We start from the raw sequence: 19,177 nt of genomic DNA, 5'->3' as shown, positions 1-19,177 counted from the left end.
TTTAGAGGAGCGATATTAAGGTGAATGCCGTAGGAGTGACAGAGATCGTAATAAAGTACTCTTAGTGCCGCATTGTGCCTTTGAATGTAGGTCGTTCCCGCGAGAGTTGGACAACTAGATAGTATGTGAGCTAAATGCTCGGGGTGTGCATGGCACGCTCTGCAGCCATCATCAGGAATGTCTTGGCTCAAAATGTGGCGACGGTATGTTAAGGTGGAAATGACACCGTCTTGGCATGCAAAAATGAAATCCTCTGTACCAGACTTCAATCCGGGCGATTTAAGGAAAGCAAACGTTAGCTCACAAGACATTGGCTGATCCTTCACATTTCTGTGGAAGAAATATATATATATACAAAAAATAAGTTAAAAAATAAATAAAAATAAATTTTTTATATATTTGTTTTAAATAAATTTTTTTGGAACTTTCACTTCATTCTTGGGAGTTTATTCTCAGCCGTCAGGGAGAGAGCATCGTGGCAGTGTTGCTGTGCCTGCCGACTAAAATTTTTATTTATTTAAAAAAAAAATTCGTTAGTTAATATAAATATATATATATTGTCTTGATAAGGATATCGTATGGGTACCGAAACGTTGGTGAATATTTTTTTTACAAATGTTTTTTAATTTGTGATTCGATAATTATAAGAAAAAAGGAAGACGAAAGAAATAAAAAGAGAAGGAAGGGTATTTGGTTGGTGGTTGCCTTCTCATTTTTCTTTCCTCTTTTTCTTTTCCTTTTTAGGAGGAAGAAGTTTTTTTTTCTTTTTTAGGTTGCCATTAGGAACATTTTATGGGTTTGGTCTAAATTTGGTCGTTAGATTCTTGATTTTATTTTCAGGAATTCTTCACATTAGAAAAAATGTTGGCGTTCGAGTGCGATTTTTTAAATTTCAGTGAGCGTGAAAAATGTTTGCGAACCTAGAAAAAAAATTTCTTTGATTGAAACCGTCACCCTATAATAACATTTAAATCTTATTTATTAGTCTTCCATTGAAAAAAAAACTTGAGCATTTTTTTGTCTCCGTTAATATCAGGAGGTGGAAGAAAGGGATCGAGAACTGCAAAGACAAGAGGCAGCGAAAAAACAGTTGATCCTAAAACTCTGTAACATTCAACAATCCGCCGAGGCAACGGACCAGAAACTAAAGAAGCTTGAATCCGATCACGAGAAGGCACTGAAAATGATCCAGGGATTCATGGAGCGACAGCAGCAACTGGAGGACAAACACTTGAAGAAAGACAAGAGGATCGCCGATCTCGAATTGGAAATTGCAAGGCTTCGCGGATCCGAAAAATCGAAATTCAAGAATAATTCCTCCCTGCGAAGGAGTCTGAGTAACGAAATGACAGACAACCCCGAAAGAGACAACAGCAATCAGGTGAATATTCCGCATTCTCAGAGATTTCGATAAAATCACCGCTTTGCCAACAATTTTTCACACCTCAATGAATGTTTTGCAATTATATAAATGCTTTTGTTGAGACATCGAAGTGATATTTGTTGTTTTTTGTTGTTGTTATTATTAAGAAGTGCATGCGAGAGCAAGTGAATTCGGTAACTTAGAAAAGTAGAAAAAAGTAACGGAAAGGTACAAGTCGCTTTTCTCTCTTGTTTTCAGAGCGACTGAATTTCACTTCTACTACTTCTCTGCTCTCTCACCGTCATTATGCATGACTTTCTGCTTTGGATATCGCTTCGAAAAGACCAAAGAGAAATTAGAAATTATATTTTATTTTTCGCTGAGCTTTGCTGCACGGCTTTATACAATATCGGAAATCATAGTCATTCCTCTTTTTTGAAAAATAATTAATTTGTGGTATTTTTTCGTCTGAGAAATTATTTTGGCTTTAGAGTTTTATTAAAATCCTAAATAGTTTAATTTAGAATCGGGTGATTAACCATTTATACATTTTTTGTTGGTAAGATTTAAAAAGAAAATTTGAGATGTAAGAATCTCGAGTCAAATCATAAAATTTGTTAACTTGTATTTGCTTCAGATTTACTAAAGAGGCCAGCTATATATTAAATATTTATTTAGCAAACGTAAATATGTAACTTGTAACAGAGCCTATTTAGTGAATTTCAAGAAAATGCAAATAAATAAAAAATAAAAAAGGTTTACTTGACCGACTTCAAATTAAACTATTCAAGATTAAATGAATTATGATGGTATTTTTAAAAGAGAAAATATTCTTGATTATATGAATGATTTTAAATATATAGAAATTGTGTACCTAACAAATTTTATTTTTGTGTCCGACTTTTCTTATATATTACGTTAAACGAATTTTCAACGACTTATGGAAATTATCATAGTTGTAATGAATCCATTGGATGACTGTAATTTGGAAAATATTATTTGCCAATGGAGATTCGTTTTCCAAAAAATCAACTTTTATCGATTTTCTTTTATTTGTAACAGTACAATTTTCAACGGTTAAATACTCAGTTATCAATTTTCTCTAATTTTCAAACAGTTGAAAAATGAAATAAAAAATGTATTTGTTGGAAGTTAATTGATAATTAATTGATGGAAATTTATCATTTAATTATCAACAGATGAAAATTGAAAAAAAATTCTAATTAAATTTTGAATGGTTGAAAGTTGAAGAAAATTGATGATTGAATTATCAACTAAAAATTGAATAATAATAAATAATTGAAATGTCAACAGATGAAAATTAAATTGTAGAAGTTTGAAGGCAATTGGAAATTGAATACTAAACTGTGGAAAATTTGAGAAAATTTAATTTTTATCTCCTAAAATTTGAAAGTAATTGATCATTGAATTTGTAACAATTTAAAATTGAAGCTTACAATTTATTTTTTGAAAGTTGATCAAAATTTAACTGAAAAAAGAATTTTTAACTGTTGAAAATTAAAAAAAAATGAAAATTTACTTTTCAGTTGTCTTCAAGTTTCAACAGTGGGAAATGTAACTGTTGAAAATTGAAAGAAATTGAATTTTAACTGTTGAAAGTTAAAGAAAATTGATCATTGACTTTTTAACTATTAAACATTGGAGAAAGAGAATAGATAAAGATTGATAATTGAATTTTCAATAGATGAAAATTGAAGAAAATCTATGATTGAATTTTAAATAGTTCACAATTGAAGAAAATTCGTAATTGAACTTTCAACAGATGAAAATGCAATTGTTGAAATTTGAGGGCAATTGAAAATGGAATTTTTAATCAGAAAAATTTGAGAAAAATGAAGTTTCGTTACTTCAAAATTTGAAAATAATCCGTAATTGAATTTTCAACAGTTAAAAATTCCTGATGTTGAAAATTGAAGAAACGTGCATGTTTAGCTGTTGAAAATTGAATAAAATTGAACATGTTGAGTTTTCAATAGTTGAATTTCTTTAAATTTTCAAATGTTAAATTCAACGTTAGAATTTAATTTACAAAATTAAAAAAAAAATCATCTACAAGTAGATCCAATTTGTAAAAAATTCTTTAATCGCAGAAGTCTTTATCATTTAACTTTATTAATTTAAAAATATACCATTTCTTATAAAAAATATTGTTTCTTTTCTACCCGTAAAAAATACTATTTAATCTTTCCATATTTTCTCCCTTTTCGTGACAAAATTACCCTATAGTCCCTTTTTTGAGCATCTTTTACACTGTGATCTCTGCATTACCTATTCTACTTTAATTTCAAATTAATAAACTAAGCAGACTGACTTCTGCTTCTTTTTCCTCGAGATGATGCTTTCAATTTGCGAATCCCAAACTCTATTGACTCCTACCGACATGATTTTTCCTAATTTTTCACAAATGTGGATAAACGTGCGAATTATAAATTTAAAAAAAACTTGTTAATGGTGCACAAATTCCGGGACATAAGGACGCGAAAAGGCGTCTTCGTCTAATAATAGCTAGAAGATCGACGTTACGACGCCTTGCAGTCGTCGGTCAGGGCACGAAAATTCATTTCGAACAGTAAGCGAACACTGCGTGGTTCTCCGACGAACGACAAAAATAATAACGACGGTTACCAACCGAAAAAAACTTAATTTTATAATTATGCGATGAACAAGTAACGATTTGATCTCGGACTTTGATTTCGAGAATAGGAAATCGCGCGTCATTATTCTTGCATATTGTAACGTTTTAATATGTACTCGAGTTTAAACGTGCATCTCGAAAGCGACACTGACTTTTCCGGACGTTGAATATATTTTTTTTTAACTATTTCTTTATTGTTCGATTTAAAAAAAAGCTAAACAATGTTCTCCTGCTTATGTGCGTCCATTCGAATGGAGGTAGGTACCGAATAGTGTGAAAGGACTTGTGTATTTTTTCTAATAAATTTTTCTAATGTTTATTTCAAATTTATGTAAACGTGGTCCTTGGTTTTTATGCTTTTATGTATTTAGCAAATAAAGGCGGCTTTGTTAACAATTACAAATAATTAATCGTTTTCTGTCCAGTTTGGAAAAAATTTCAGTTTTAGTTACAGGAGAGTTATGAGAAAAAACTTGAAAAGTTTTCATTCAATAAGATGCCTGTTAGAAAATTAATTTTGAAAATGGTCATTTTTTGATGTCCCTTTGCTTTTGACTTTTCACGTATCTGTTGAAAAAACTGAATTATTTTATATTAATTCTAAACCTTACAATTAATAATTTCGTATTCAGAATTCATTATTTGAGCATCTTGGGTTGAAAGCTTTAAAATTTTTTAATTTTAAACTCAGAACGTTTATAAAATATTCCAAATTTTACTGGTACAAATTCAACAATTTTCAGCTATAATAATACAAATTTACATTACCGGCGGAAATTGTCTACACGCCTGTTTTTTGAGCTATTTCAGGATGGCGGTAGGTCAGGAATTTTGAAAAAAATCTTGTAAAAGTCAGGTTATTTTTATAACAGGCACTTTAAATAGAGTTGAAATTTTTTTTTGAATTAAAGTATTTTTTCCGTTCATAACTGAGCCTATTTAAAAAATTTCAGAGCAAATGAAAAATTCGTCACAAAAGAATTAGGGAATTTTGAATATGAAGTTTTGCGGCTACCCTGACATAATATTCTTGTTAATAATTAAATTTCCCTTTATTTCTATTTTTTGCAGTTGCTTGCTCCTGAAGAATATTTTTTGGTAGAAAATCAACTTTCTGTTGAGAATTCATATTTTTTGGTTGAAAATTCAACTTCTTGGTTGAAGTGTAAACGACATTCTCAAAAAGTAATTTGTTGAATATTCATAATTTTAAAGATTCATTGTTTAAGTTGAAAATTCATCTCTTTACTTGAATGTTGAATTGTTTTGATTAAAAACTGATCTTTTAAAGCTAAAAAATCAACTATTTAGCTGAATTTCATCTTTTTAGATAGAAAGTTGAAGTATTTGGTAAACAAAATTAAATTATTTTATTAAAAAGACGTATTTTTTCGAAAACTAGTTTTTTGTTTTATTTCAAAATACATTTTTAATTGAAAATGTAACTTTTCGATTTATGATTGAAAATTCAACTATTTACTAATTTGTTGAAAATTTAACTATTTTCGCGAAAATTCATTTTTTTTTTAAATTAAAACATGAACCACGAATTACATTTTTTTGTAAATCTCATGTTTTTGGATTAGAAATTTAACTACTGGTTTGAAAAAGCAACTATTTGATTAAAAGTTCTACTATTTTGCTTAAAATTCGTTAAAAATTAATTTACCTAATAATTCAATTATTAAAAAAAATTGCAACTATTTTTGGTTGAAGTTTAATATTTTTTATGGAAAAAGAATTTTTAAAAAATTAAAATATCAGCTGTTACAATTTTTTAAACTTATCCTTCTGTTGAAAAAACAACATTTCGTGTTTGAAACTGTAACTATTTGCTGGAAAAAGCTAGTATTTGATTAAAAGTTCAACTATTTTGTTGAAAGATCGTCTCTTTTGCTTTAAAGTTCAACTATTTTGTTTTAAATCCAAGTGTTTGGTTACAAAAATATTTTTTGAAAAATTTAAATATATATTTATATAATATAATCTAGAAAAAAGGGGATTTTTTCAAAAAAAAAATCAATTAAATTTTGCCGTTGCGTTTAAAAAAATAAAAATTTTAATTTCTTTTGGGCACTGTGAAAGTCTCCACAGTATTTTTCAAAATTTTTAAGATAATTTTATATTTTATTTCGCTAGATTCTGCAATAGGGTCAAACTTTGTGCAAAAAATTGAAAATTTTAAAAAATGTGTAAATATTTAACATTTCAAAATCCTCAATTATCATATTTCAATGAGTTTGGTAATCTTTATAAAAATTTTATTTTTTTAGTTTATGTGATGAGCACAATCATTATTTGAAATTTTGCACTAAATTTAAACCTAAGGTAGATTATAGGGGATAAATTCGGAATATATCTTAACAATTTAGCGAAATACTTTGGAGAATCAGATTTAAAATAAGCCAAAGAACTCTGTAAAATGTTAATTTTTTCAGAAGCTATTGCAATTTTCGAAAACACCGAAATTTGAATTTTTTACAATATTTCTATATTTGATTTACTTCAACTTGGACTTAATAAACAAAGAATTATTATTACCTTTCGCGCGATTGTGAAGAAAATCGTTTTATGTTAATATTATAAAAACTAAGAGATTTTAGGAATAGGTAAAAAAAATAGGCACGCCACCTTTCCTCCGGTACTGTGAGTTTTACGGTGGGTCGAAAACTTCGATTTTCTTTCACTTGAAGTGACAAATAAGGGACAACAAAATTTTGAAGTCGGGCAATATCTTCAGGTTGTGCATGACTTTAAAATTTTTAATTTTTGACCAATTTTCTATGGTTCAAAAAATTATGGCGAATTTTTTGTGAGTACAGTTTTTGTTAGTGAAAAATGATATAAAATTAGAAGTTAAAGAACAATTTTTTAAGGTCAGAATTATTTAAAAATGCCCAGAAAAGTATTTTTTGGATATGTTCAATTGCCAATATTTTTGAATAAAATAAAAAATGCACTACCTTAAATATCAAGTGGAATCCAAGAAATATGCCTTTTACTAGTTTTTATACAACAAAATTTGATGGTCTCACAGGTGCGTGAATCCATCAATACTAACTTCAACATTTTTTTCAAATTTCAAATTTGATATTACTTTTCAATAAAAAAAACTGAAACTGCAAAAAATTCTTCATAATTTTATAACTCGTAAAAAATTGGTCAAATATTTAGACTTTAAACTCTTTTTTTGCACCCCCATTTGTCTTCTTAAAAGATAACTTTTTCGCACTATTACGTTTCGAGTTTTTTTACCTAACGTAGTAAATATTTTTTATTCAAAACGCTCGTAAATTAAATTATTTTAACTATAAATGCAGATTAATGTAATAATATAAAAAATTTAAGAATAATAGGGATTGACACTGAATGCATTTTAATTTGCAACGTTCAAGGTCAAATAATTTAAAAAATGGAATAGAAAGTGTTCAGAATTAAAACTGAGATTAAAATTCTATAATTGTCAAAATTTCTAATTTATAACGATTGACATGTACAATTTTAAATTATTTTATTTTCAAGTTTCAGTTATATTAAATAACTCATTTTTTGCTGTTCAGATTAAAATAACGAATAATTTTCAAATAAAAGCTTTAAAAAATGAAAATAACCATAAAAAACCGAGTTCTAATTTTATATTGTTCGAAATTTTGCAATTTACGTTTTGCAACTTTCGACTTCAAATAATTTTAAATTTTGAATTGAATGAAATTGGTATTCAAATTTAGATTAAAATTTGATAAATTGTACAGTTTGTACTTTATAACTGTTTAAATTCTAAAATCTTGAGTTATTTTAGATGGAGTTTGGAGTTACTTTAAATCAAAACACTCGCTCTTTTTAATCAGATTAAAATCATTCGAGATTGAATAGTTTTCAATTAAAAGCTTTAAAAATTGAAAACAATAAAAATTGAATTGTTTTAAATTTAAATTCTTTAAAATTGTGCAATTTTCAGTTTGCAGCGTTTCATTTAAAAGAATTTGAAATGTGAAATTGAATGAATTCAGAATTAAAATTGAGATTTAAACTTCATTATTTGTGGAATTTCTAATTAATAACTATAGAAATTCTAAAAGTTTGAGTTATTTTAGATTATCACACTCGATTTTTCTATTCAAATTAAAATCATTTGAGATTGAGTGCTTATCAACTAAAGCTTAAAAAAAACATAAAAAATTTAATTGTTTTAAATTAAAATCTTTCAAAAGCGTATAATTTTCAGTTTGCAACTTTCATGTTCAAATAAATTAAAAAATGGAAGTTCAGTATTAAAACTGAGATTCAAACTTTATAAATCGTACAATTTCTGATTATTAATTAATAACGATTGAAATTCTAAAATTCCGAATTATTTTTGTTTAAATTATGAGTTGTTTTAGATTAAGACACTCGATTTTTTTTATTCAAGTTAAAATCATTTGAAAATGAACAATCATCTACTAATGGCTTTAAAAATTGAATTGTTTTAACTTTAAATCATTGAAAATTATGCAATTATCAGTCATTTTATATCTGTAATTTAAAGAGTTCAGAATTAAGATGGAGAATTAAACTTTATCATTTTTACAATTTCTATGTAAAAATTTGGAAATATTTTAGAATAATTTTGGAGTTATTTTAGATTAAAATACTCGATTTTTCTTGTTTATATGAAAATCTTTTAAAATTGAACAATTTTCAATTATTTGAATTTAATTCATTAAAAATTGTGCAATTGAAAATTGAAATACTTAATGGTTAAAAAATATTAAGCTGGAATCATTAGAAATTTAATATTTGTAGATTACATTAGAAGTCATTTAATTCTGGTATTTTGTTGTTCTGAGACATTTTCGGGCATGTGTGTATAAGAATTGCAAGATTTAAACAGAAAAAACAACTGCAAAAATCATAATTATTCCGCATTCTCTTTGTTGCTTAAAGTTTTCTTATTCGTCACGCAAGAATTGTTTTTTACTAACACAGATTATTTTATTTGTTGCTTTTACGCATGACCAGTTTTGTGTAAATTAATCATGTAATCGAATTTATTTTCTGAATAAAATCATTTAACCAAAATAAAATGTGTTTTATTGAAGGGGAAAAATGTTTGTTTTGTGTGTGCAGCAACGATTTGAGGAAATGGAAAGCAAGATAAACGACCTAAGAGACGAAATTGATACTATCAAGGCTGAAAAAATTCGACTGGAAAAGCAGATTCAAGTCGAGTCTGAGGTATTTAATTTTTTAAATTTAAAGTGTTTTTATTTCAAATAAAAATTCTTCCGTTCAAGGGACAATAAAGAAAAAAGTGATTTCCCAATTTTGAGTGCTTGTTTTTTTAGAAGTCAAAAATGAATTGGATCACGCAATATTGTCTTAACACGCTTCATCCTTGAATTGCGATTCTAAGGAAAACTTTGAACACGAAGTAGATCTCGTGGCTCGTGCAGTTTCACGATACTTTGAACGTAAATCGCGTTGATTATAAATAGATTGACGTAAACTTTCTGCACGAGAGAACGTTGACTCGAGGTGTTCTTCAGACACGTTTCCTCGAAATACGAGCGGAAATTGAGTTTTTTTATATATTTATAATACGGAAATCTCAAAGCTTCCTTTCGCACTGTATATCCACTTAATAAGACATTCAATTTCTCTGGTCGGATAATTTATTTCGAAGCCTGATTATTCAAATAGTGAAACTTGCAGGGATCACAGACTTTCTCCTATTCCCATGTGTTTCCCCATTTTAGGGTTTTTTAGCCGAAAATAGAAACTCTTCGTACTTTTTCCCAAGGAAGGGAAGTGAGAGAACATTTTAGGAGGGGAAATAAATGAGGAGAGGGAAAATTAGAGGAGGGTAAATGATTTGAAATAAGGGTGGGCAAGTAAGAGGTAATTGTTTATTAGAAGTAGGAGAATTTAGAATGTAGTGAAAATAGGGCGAAACAAGGGTGGTAGTGGAGGGGAAATTAGGGGAAGTGACGGGTAATGGTAATTTTATTTTTAAACAATTGATGATTTAAATAAAACTTTTTAATTAAAATAATTCTTTGGACGAAAAAGTATTACGATTTAATTATTATGGGTAGTATTTTTTGAAAGAGAACATATTTTTCATTATGAGAACGATTTTAAACATATGAAAATGGTTTATTCAACAATTTTTATGTTTTTTTTTTTGGACTTTTATATTTCACCCTCAATGGTTTTCCAGCGAACTATACAAGAAGAGGATCAGACTCAGATTTTTTTAATGTTATAAATTCTGTGGAGAAATTCTATTGGATGATTATTAATTTTTTATGCAGCATTATAATCAAATGGCAAAGTCATAATTGAATTTTCAACAGTTGTAAATTCTATTGTTGGAAATTGAATAACATTTGAATTTTCAACTGCAGAAAATTGATAATTGAATTATCAGCAGTAGAAAATTAAACTTTCCAAAATTGAACAGGATTGAAAATAAAATGATTATATATTGAAAATTTAACAAAATTGTATTTTTAAAACTTCAAAATTCTATTGTTAAAAATTAAATTGCATTGAGTTTGCAACTGGCTAAACTCGAAAAAATTGATAATTGAATTTTCAACAGTTAAAAATTATTATTTTTTTTTATTTGAAAAAAAAATTGTAATTTAATGTTCGACAGATAAAAGTTCAATTGTTGAAAAATCAAGAAAATTGTAAGTTTACATTTTAATAGAATTAAAAATCGGATTTTAGTTCTGAAAATTGAAGAAAAGTCATCATTGAATTTTCAACAGTTGTAAATTCTATTGTTGAAAATTGAAGTACATTTGAATTTTCAACTTTAGAAAATTGATATTTTTCAAACGTTGATTTTTTTCAATTTCTGAATTCAACATGAAAATTTAATAAATTAAGATTTCAATTTCGTCGAAAATTTTTTGAAAGAATTCTATTTTAAAAAAAAATGGTTCCTTATTGACGAATAATGTTTTTTTTTTTAATTAATAAGCATCCAATAGACTCTGGGTAATTAATTTATGAGATTTAAAAATCTAGTTTGTTAGCAAATTCTTTAATGTCATGTGATTAAAAAATTATTTAAAAATACAACATTTCCTATGTAAAAAATTAGCCATTCCCCCTTTTTGAGCTCCTTTTGCACTGTGATCCCTAAAATTGTTCAAAGCTCAAAAACAATATTGTTTTGAATCTAAAAAATATCATTTCCGATAGGCTTTTATTTTTTGTATTTAAAAAAAAAATCGCAGGTTATTGAAGTTTCCAAATTGATATATTATTTGGTTTTAAAAGTTGGTTCGAGAAACAACGAATTTTTTTAAATTACCCAAAACTATGAAAAGCTGGATACCAGAAGAAGAGAAAATATTTCTTTGAATTCATTAAATAACAAATCCTATTTTCTCCAGGAACTACAAGAAAAGCTACAAACCAAGGACCAAACAATAGAGGTTCTCGAATGTGAGAAAAACTCCATGAAAGAAGAACTTCACGATAAAATGTTGGAATTGAATCAACTGAAAGAAGTGTACGACCAAGCGAGTCTCGAATTTTGCAATTCTGATTTCAGCGACGACAAAGAAAAACTTCGCCGAGAATTATTCCTGAAAAGTGCAGAGCTGCACGACAGGAATCAAAAGATTGACCAGTTGGAGAAAGAATTACAAGTGAAGACACAAAATTTGCAAAAACTGGTGAACACAGAGCTGTGGAGCAAAAATAAGGAAATAGCGAAGCTTCACAATCACATGACAACTTCACAAATGCTGGAAAAGTCTCGGAATAAATCAGATATCTCGGTGGAAAGTGCAAGTTCTCAGCTAAGTGATTTAATCAAAGAACTCAACGATATTGGCATTAGCGTTAAATTCACTGATGAGGTCATTCAACTTAATTATGTTAATGGCAGCGAACCAATCGATGTAAAAACGATGACGAAATATATTCAAAAGCTGATGGCTCAGAAGAATGAATTAGAAAAAGAAGTTGATTATTTGAAGTGGCTGAAATTGGTTTCGAAACCTAATATTGCAGCTGAATTAGACGGATCGGGATCTGAGACTGAACGAGTCAAGAAATATTGTGAAGTGCTTCGCATGCATCTTAAGGTAACCATTTACATATTAAAAATTTTCTGAAGTTCTTGTTAATTAAAATTTTTTTTTCGTAAACTAAAGTTGATGCCAAGAACAGAATCAAATATTCCAAGCCTAACGGTTTATAATTATAACTAATAATTTCATAAATAAATTTTAATACTTAATACCTGATTTCAATGTTATTAAACTATTTGTAAAGATGTTAAAGTCGTTTAAAATTCTTTGATTGAAAACTAAAGTTGATGCGAAGAATATTATCAATGATTTCTTGCTTGGGAGTATGTAATATTGCAATAAATTTTTTAATAAATTTAAATTTGTAGGGTCCCATTTATATTTTATAAAAACATATTGTGGAGCTCCTAAAGTTAGTAGTTTGAAATTATTTTTTTGAAGACTAAAGCTGGTGCGAAGAATATAATAAAAAATTTCAAGTCTAATAGTATACCTAATAAATACCTAAATCAATTTGAATTTTTAGAGCCTAATTTAAATTTTATCAAAGATTTTTTATATTTTATTAAATATTTTGTAAAGTTCCTAAAGTCGTTAACAAATTGTTACTGTGAAAACTACAGTTGGTGCGAAGTAGAGAATCAAAGTTTTCCAGCTTTACAGTAGATAAGACTAAAATAAATATTAATTTTTAGGACCTCATTGGTTTATTCCACATTTTGTAAAGTTGGTGCGAAGAAGAGAATACGAAATTTTAAACTTGACAGTAAACAAATAGCAGGATTACGAGTTGACCGGGGGAATTTAATTTGAAAAACCGAGAATTTACTTCTGATCACAGTAAAATTCAAGTTTTCATTATTTTCATAATTTTGGTCAATTTAGAAACAAGATTTTTCTGATTATCTTAGATTAATGTTATCAAATCATAATGTATTATTGCATTCTTATTTACTTTTTATTTATTTAGAAATTAAACTAGTTTGAAAATTTATTTACTTTGCGAAAAATTCGCATGTTTGGTAGGAAATGAATCCTTATGGTTGAAAATTCATCTTTTTGCTATAAAATTCAAATTTTCGGTTAAAACTTCAAGTATCACAGTGAACTATTCATCGTTTTGAACATTTTTTTTAGGTATTTGAAGATTCATCATCTTAATTTAAAAAATTCATTTATTTGGTTGTAATATGAGCTTTTTGTTTAAAAACTTTTTTTCTCTTGTTGAAAATGAATTAGATTGGCGAAAATTGAATTTTTTTGTTGAAATTTTTGTTCAGCATTTTTTTAAAACTAAAAATGTATATGTTATTCTAGTTGAATATTCCATAATATTATATAAAATTTCATCTCTTTCGTTGAACATTCATTTTTTGACTAAAAATTGAGTTATTCAATTTTTGATTAAAAAATTATCTTTTTTAGTTGAAAGTTCACATTTTTGTTAGAAATTAATCTCCTTGGTTGGAAATTCATTTTTTTTGTTAGAAATTCAATTATTCTAGTTAAAGATTCATCATTTTAGTTGAAAATTCATCTTTCTGTTTTAAAATTCAACTATTTCAGCAACAGATTTCCAATTTTAGTTGAAAATTGATCACTTTGTTTGAAAACGTAACTATTTTTTTTTTAAATTAATTTTTATAAGTTAGTTTTTTTGTGGAAAGTAATTTTTTTAAAATAAAAATTTAACATATTCCAATTGAATATTCCATAGTTTTATACGGAAATTCTTTTGATGTTTTGAACATCAATTTTTTTAACTTAAGATATAATTATTTAAATTTTGATTAACAATTTATCTTTTTTAGTGAAAATTAATTTATTGTTGTTGAAATTTCAACTATTCCAGTTGAAGATTCATAATTTTAGTCGAAAATTCATCAGCTAGGTTAAAAACTAAACTATTTTGTTTGAAAATCCGTTTTATAAAAATAAAAATAAATTTTTCCAGCTAAAAATTTAACTATGAATTAAAATATATAAAGTTTTGCAATTAGCCGCATAAATGAATGTGTTACGTTTAGTTGATCGGAAACATTAATAAACTCGACCGGGAAATACCGTGAAATGACCAGGGATTTGAAATCTTTTGCCGAATCGCCATCCTTAATATTATAATCAATTTTAATTAAATTTGTATTTAATTAAAGATTCTGTAAAGTTCCTAAAGTTTCTTATTTAAAATATTTTTTGTAAAAACTGCAGTTGAAGCGAAAAAGAGAATCAAATATTTCAAGCTTGACATTATATAGATAATGGTATTATAAATTTTATTTTTGTCATTCTGCTTATATTTTATTAAACATTTTGTAAAGTTCCTAAAGTTAGTCATTTTAAATCATTTTTTTAAAACTAAAGTCGATACGATGAAGCAAGTCGAAGACTGAAAGCATGGCGGTGTATGCTAGTCTAATCAATTCCTGAATAAATTAAAATTTATAGGACTTCATTTATATTTTTAATATTATTTTGTAGCGTTTCTAATATTGGTAATTTCAAATTCTTTTTTTAAATGATAAGGTTGGTGCGAAGAAGAGAATAAAAGATTTTGAGCTTTACAGTATATGATAATATAATAAATCATTATTTTTAGGACCTCATTTCGATGTTATCAAACATTTTGTATAGCTGCCAAAGTCGTTTAAAATTATTTTATTGAAAACTAAAGTTGGCGGGAAGAAGAGAAGCAAAGACCGCATATATATTTTCTTAACTACTTTGTAAAATTGACAAAGTCGTTTAAAATTCTTTTTTCTGAAAACTACAGTTGGTGCGAAGAAGAGAATAAAATATTTCAAGCTTGAGAGTATACAATAGTAAAATCAATTTCAATTTTTAGGACCTAATTTATTTTTTATTAAACATTTAGTAAAGTTCCTAAAATTTGTCGTTTAGAATTCTTTTTTCTGGAAACTACAGTTGGTGCGAAAAATGCAATCAAAGATTTCAAGCCTTACAGTATATAATAGTATAATAAATATTATTCTTATGATCACATTGATATTTTATTAAACATTTTGCAAAGTTCCTAAAGTTAGTTATTTAAAAACATTTGGTTTTTTAAAACTAAATTCGGTACAAAGAAGATTTAATTTTTAGGAGCTCGTCAAATTTATGAAAGACACCTTGAAAAACACCGACAACTCCGATACAATTAGCAACGAGCAGAAGAAAATTGTCTTGGACGTCCTCCTAAGTTCCAAAATCCTATCCGACGATTTCGTTCTCGCATTGGAAGGAATGTCGATGAAGGAAATATTCGAAAGAAGTGCTCTGCAAAAGCTAAAAATGGACGGAGTCGTGAAAAAGAGTAGATCGGAGAACATCCTGGACTACATAAAAAATCAAGCTTGCACTCTCTCAGATTCGGAAACCTTTTCAGAACCCGACAGGACTGTTTCCTTGGCCAGAATCGGATTACGGGAGACGCAGCAAAAGTCTTCAAGTCGATTGAGGTTCTCCAAATATACGAAAACCTGCAGCGACTCTGAAGATTCTTTGGATTACATTCCATACCATAAAACCTACCAGAGTGATTTGAATGACGTTGATACCGGTCATCACATTCAGGAGTTGAAGGAAACTAATAATCTCTTATTTACTGAACTTAACGCTTTAAGGAGTGATTTGGTTGCCAAGAGTTCTTTCGACAGTGTGAGTATTATTTTACTTTTCCCTTTTTTTCTTCTTCAGATTTTCCCTGTTTCCCTACTCCCGGAAAACTTTCACTTTTCTCTTTAAATATGCGATATTTGAAAACGCAATTGTTCGTTTTACATGTTTAAAAATTATTCTGTATAAAAAACTATTCTCTGCTATTTTGAGCAGTAATTTTTTTTTAAGTTACAGTATTATTTATTATTATTGTTTAAAAATTTTTATATTTGAGTAATTTCAAACTAGACTATTTAGGATTTAAATAAAACTTTAAAGCTAAGTATTTTTTCGTTGGAACTATGTTAGACATGTTGCAACATTTATTACCAACAATTATTATTTGGTTGAAAATTTTGTTTGTTTCGAAATCAATGTTTTGAACTCAAAATTTAAATATTGTATTTTTAGTTAAAAATGTATTTCTTTTTTAATTAAAAATATAACTATTTGGTTGAAAATTCATGCATTTTGCTGATCATTGATCTTTTTAGTTAAACGTTTATCTTTTTGCTTGAAAATTAAACAAGTAGGTTGAAATTTTTTTTCCCTTGGCTGCAAACTCTTTTTTAATTTGAAGATTCATTTTTCCTTGTCGTATTGTACTGTTTGTTATTTCAAATTAACATATTTTTGGTTGAAATATCAATTATTATATTTTTTGTTCAAAATGAATTTTTTTAAAGATTCAATTGCGTGGTTAAAAGTTAAACTGTTTGCTTACAAATTCTTTTGTTTGGTTGAAGATTCATAATTTAAATTGAAATTTTATTTTTTTTTGCGTTTAAAGTTCATTTCTTAACTGAAAAATTAACTGATTCAATTTCATCTCTATGGTTGAAAATTATGTCGTCAATTGAGTAATTTTCATCTAATTAATTTTTTTAAATTTTAGTTGAGAATCATTTTGGTTGAAAATTCCTCAATTCGTTTCGAAATATAACTATTTTGTTAAAATTTAGTGCTTTTTTTGGTTGAATATTATTATTTTTGTAACTGAAAATTTCTCTTTTTTATTGGAAAATTCAACTATTTTATTGAAATTTCGTCGTTTTTTTTGGTAGCACATAATTCTTTCTCGTTAAAAATCTTTTTTTTTTTGTTTAAATTTAGTTTAAGATTCAGCTGTTCCTTTAGAAGATTTATCATTTTTGTTGAAAATGCATCACTTTGGTTGGAAATTGAACTATTTTGTTGAAATTCCTTTTTTTTTTCTTTTCGTTGAAAATTTGTCTGTTTTAGTTGACAATTGATCTACTTGTCAGAATTGTAGAATTCTAAGAATTCTTTTTGTTTGTTTAAAATTAATTTGTTAAACTGAGAAATTAAAACATTCAGTTGCAATTTCATCTGTTTGGTTAAAAATTAATTTTTTAATTAATTAGTTTTAAAATAATAATTTTTTTTTAAATTTTAGTTGAAAATTCACCTTTTTGTTTTTAAATTCAACTATTCCTGTTAAAGATTCACCATTTTGGTTGAAAATTCCTCAATTTGGTTAAAAAATTTAACTATTTTGATCACATTTTTTTTTGTATCTTTTTTTCGTTGCAAATTTAACTATTCTATTTTTTCTTGAAAATTTATCTTTTTTGTTTGAAAATTCAAATATTTGGTTGAAAATTTTTTTTTTTTTTAGCACCTTATTCTTTCGCGTTAAAAATCTCGTATTTGGTTTAAATTTAGTTTAAAATTCAGCTGTTCCTTTTAAAGATTTATCATTTTTGTTTGAAATTCATCACTTTAATTGACAATTGAATCATTTTGTTGAAATTTCTTTTTTTTTCTTTTAGTTAAAAATGTATCTGTTTTAGTTGAAAATTGAACTACTTGTTGAAAAGCTAAACTTTTTTTAAAACTCATTTCTTTGGTGGAAGATTTAGCACTTTAATTCCAAACTTTTTTTAAATTAATTGTTTAACTGAAAAATTAAATATTTCAGTTGATATTACATCTGTTTTTTTTGTTGAAAATTAATTTTTTAATTAATTAGTTTTGAAAGAATTTTTTTTTAAATTTTAGTTGAAAATTCACCTTTTTCTTTTAAGATTCAGCTTTTCCTTTTAAAGATTTATCTTTTTTGTTGAAAATTCATCAATTTGGTTGTAAATTGAACTATTTTGTTGAAATTTCTTTTTTTTCTTTTGGTTGAAAATTTATCCGTTTTAGTTGAAAATTGATCTACTTGTTAAAAAGCTAAACTTTTTTTAAATTCATTTCTTTGGTTGAAGATTTATCATTTTAATTAAAAATTCTTTTTGTTTGTTTGTTTTAAATTAATTTTTTCACTAAAAAATGAAATATTTCAGTTGACATTTCATCTGTTTTTGTTTGAAAATTAATTTTTTAATTAATTAGTTTTAAATTTTAGTTAAAGATACATCTTTTTGTTTTAAAATTCAACTATTCCTGTTAAAGATGCATCATTTTGTTTGAGAATTCCTCAATTTGGTTCAAAATTAAACTATTTTATTCAAATTTAGTTGCCTTTTTGTTTGTTGAATATTAATCTTTTTTCAATTGAAAATTTAAATTTTCTCTATTTGTGTTGAAAAATTTTTTATTCGAAAATCTTAATATTTTGTGGAAAATGCGTCCTTTTGAGTATAAAATTCATCTTTCTGGCTAAAAATCAATATATTTCAGTTAATGATTCATCATTTTAGTTGAAAATAAATCTTTTTTGTTTAAATTTTGTTTAAAATTCAGCTGTTCCTGTTGAAGATTTATAATTTCTGTTGAAAATGCATCACTGGTTGAAAATTGAAATTAAAAATTGAACAATTTTTTTTAAATTTCTTTTTTTTTGTGTGTTAAAAATGTATGGTTATAAACTCATATTTTTGATTTAAAATTCAACTATTTTGTTGAAATATAGTTGTTTTTTTTGGTTCGAACATGAATTTTTTACTGAAAATTTAACCGTTTCGTTTTAGTAGAAAATGTATCTTTTTTATTCGAAAGTGCAACCGTGCTTTTTTTACACAATTAGATTTTACAAGGACTAAAAAAAAACATTTATAATGAACTTGCGAAATTATATAAATATTTCGAGGAGGTTGAAAAAATTGAAATACTTGAATGAAAATTCTATGAAAGTACTATTAGTACTACTACAAAGTATTATGAAAAATTATATCTAAAAAAATCTTGAGGTATCTCGAAAAAACCTGGAATTATCAGTGATTTTTTTTTCAGGATTTGAGTAGATACCCCGGGAAGAAAAAGAAATTGTTGTTACTGTATATTATTTATCGTTTTATGCTAGTCGATATGAGGTCTGCGTGATTTGTATTATACTTTTATCAGTTTAAACAATTTATGACACTATTTTCGTACTTTTTTCTTATTCATGCTGCTTCTGACATTTTTTGTTATCTAAATTGAATCCGAGCCCTGCAAATGTAATAAAAATTAATGTTTTAAGCGAGACACTTTATCTGATTTTTCAATAAACTGAAAGGG

The 19,177-nt window shown here is 26.4% G+C and overlaps 1 protein-coding gene across 7 annotated transcripts in view; it reads left to right on the top strand.

Annotated features, from left to right (window-relative positions):
* Positions 1–19,177, top strand: part of LOC117179745 (centrosomin) — a 136,733-nt gene that overhangs the window by 101,975 nt on the left and 15,581 nt on the right. For 6 of the 7 annotated variants that reach the window (XM_033371811.1, XM_033371810.1, XM_033371809.1 and 3 more), the window contains 5 exons: positions 1,037–1,381; positions 9,129–9,236; positions 11,411–12,109; positions 15,158–15,712; positions 15,962–15,964. In XM_033371811.1, coding sequence (XP_033227702.1) covers positions 1,037–1,381; positions 9,129–9,236; positions 11,411–12,109; positions 15,158–15,712; positions 15,962–15,964 — 1,710 coding nt within the window. The remainder of the gene's footprint in view (positions 1–1,036; positions 1,382–9,128; positions 9,237–11,410; positions 12,110–15,157; positions 15,713–15,961; positions 15,965–19,177) is intronic. The other variant, XM_033371814.1, reaches the window with a different exon arrangement.

Source organism: Belonocnema kinseyi, chromosome 9 (assembly GCF_010883055.1).
Source record: "Belonocnema kinseyi isolate 2016_QV_RU_SX_M_011 chromosome 9, B_treatae_v1, whole genome shotgun sequence".
In the NCBI taxonomy this organism is placed as follows: domain Eukaryota; kingdom Metazoa; phylum Arthropoda; class Insecta; order Hymenoptera; family Cynipidae; genus Belonocnema; species Belonocnema kinseyi.
Note: the sequence above shows the minus strand (reverse complement) of the source record. Positions and strands in the feature narration are given on the sequence as shown.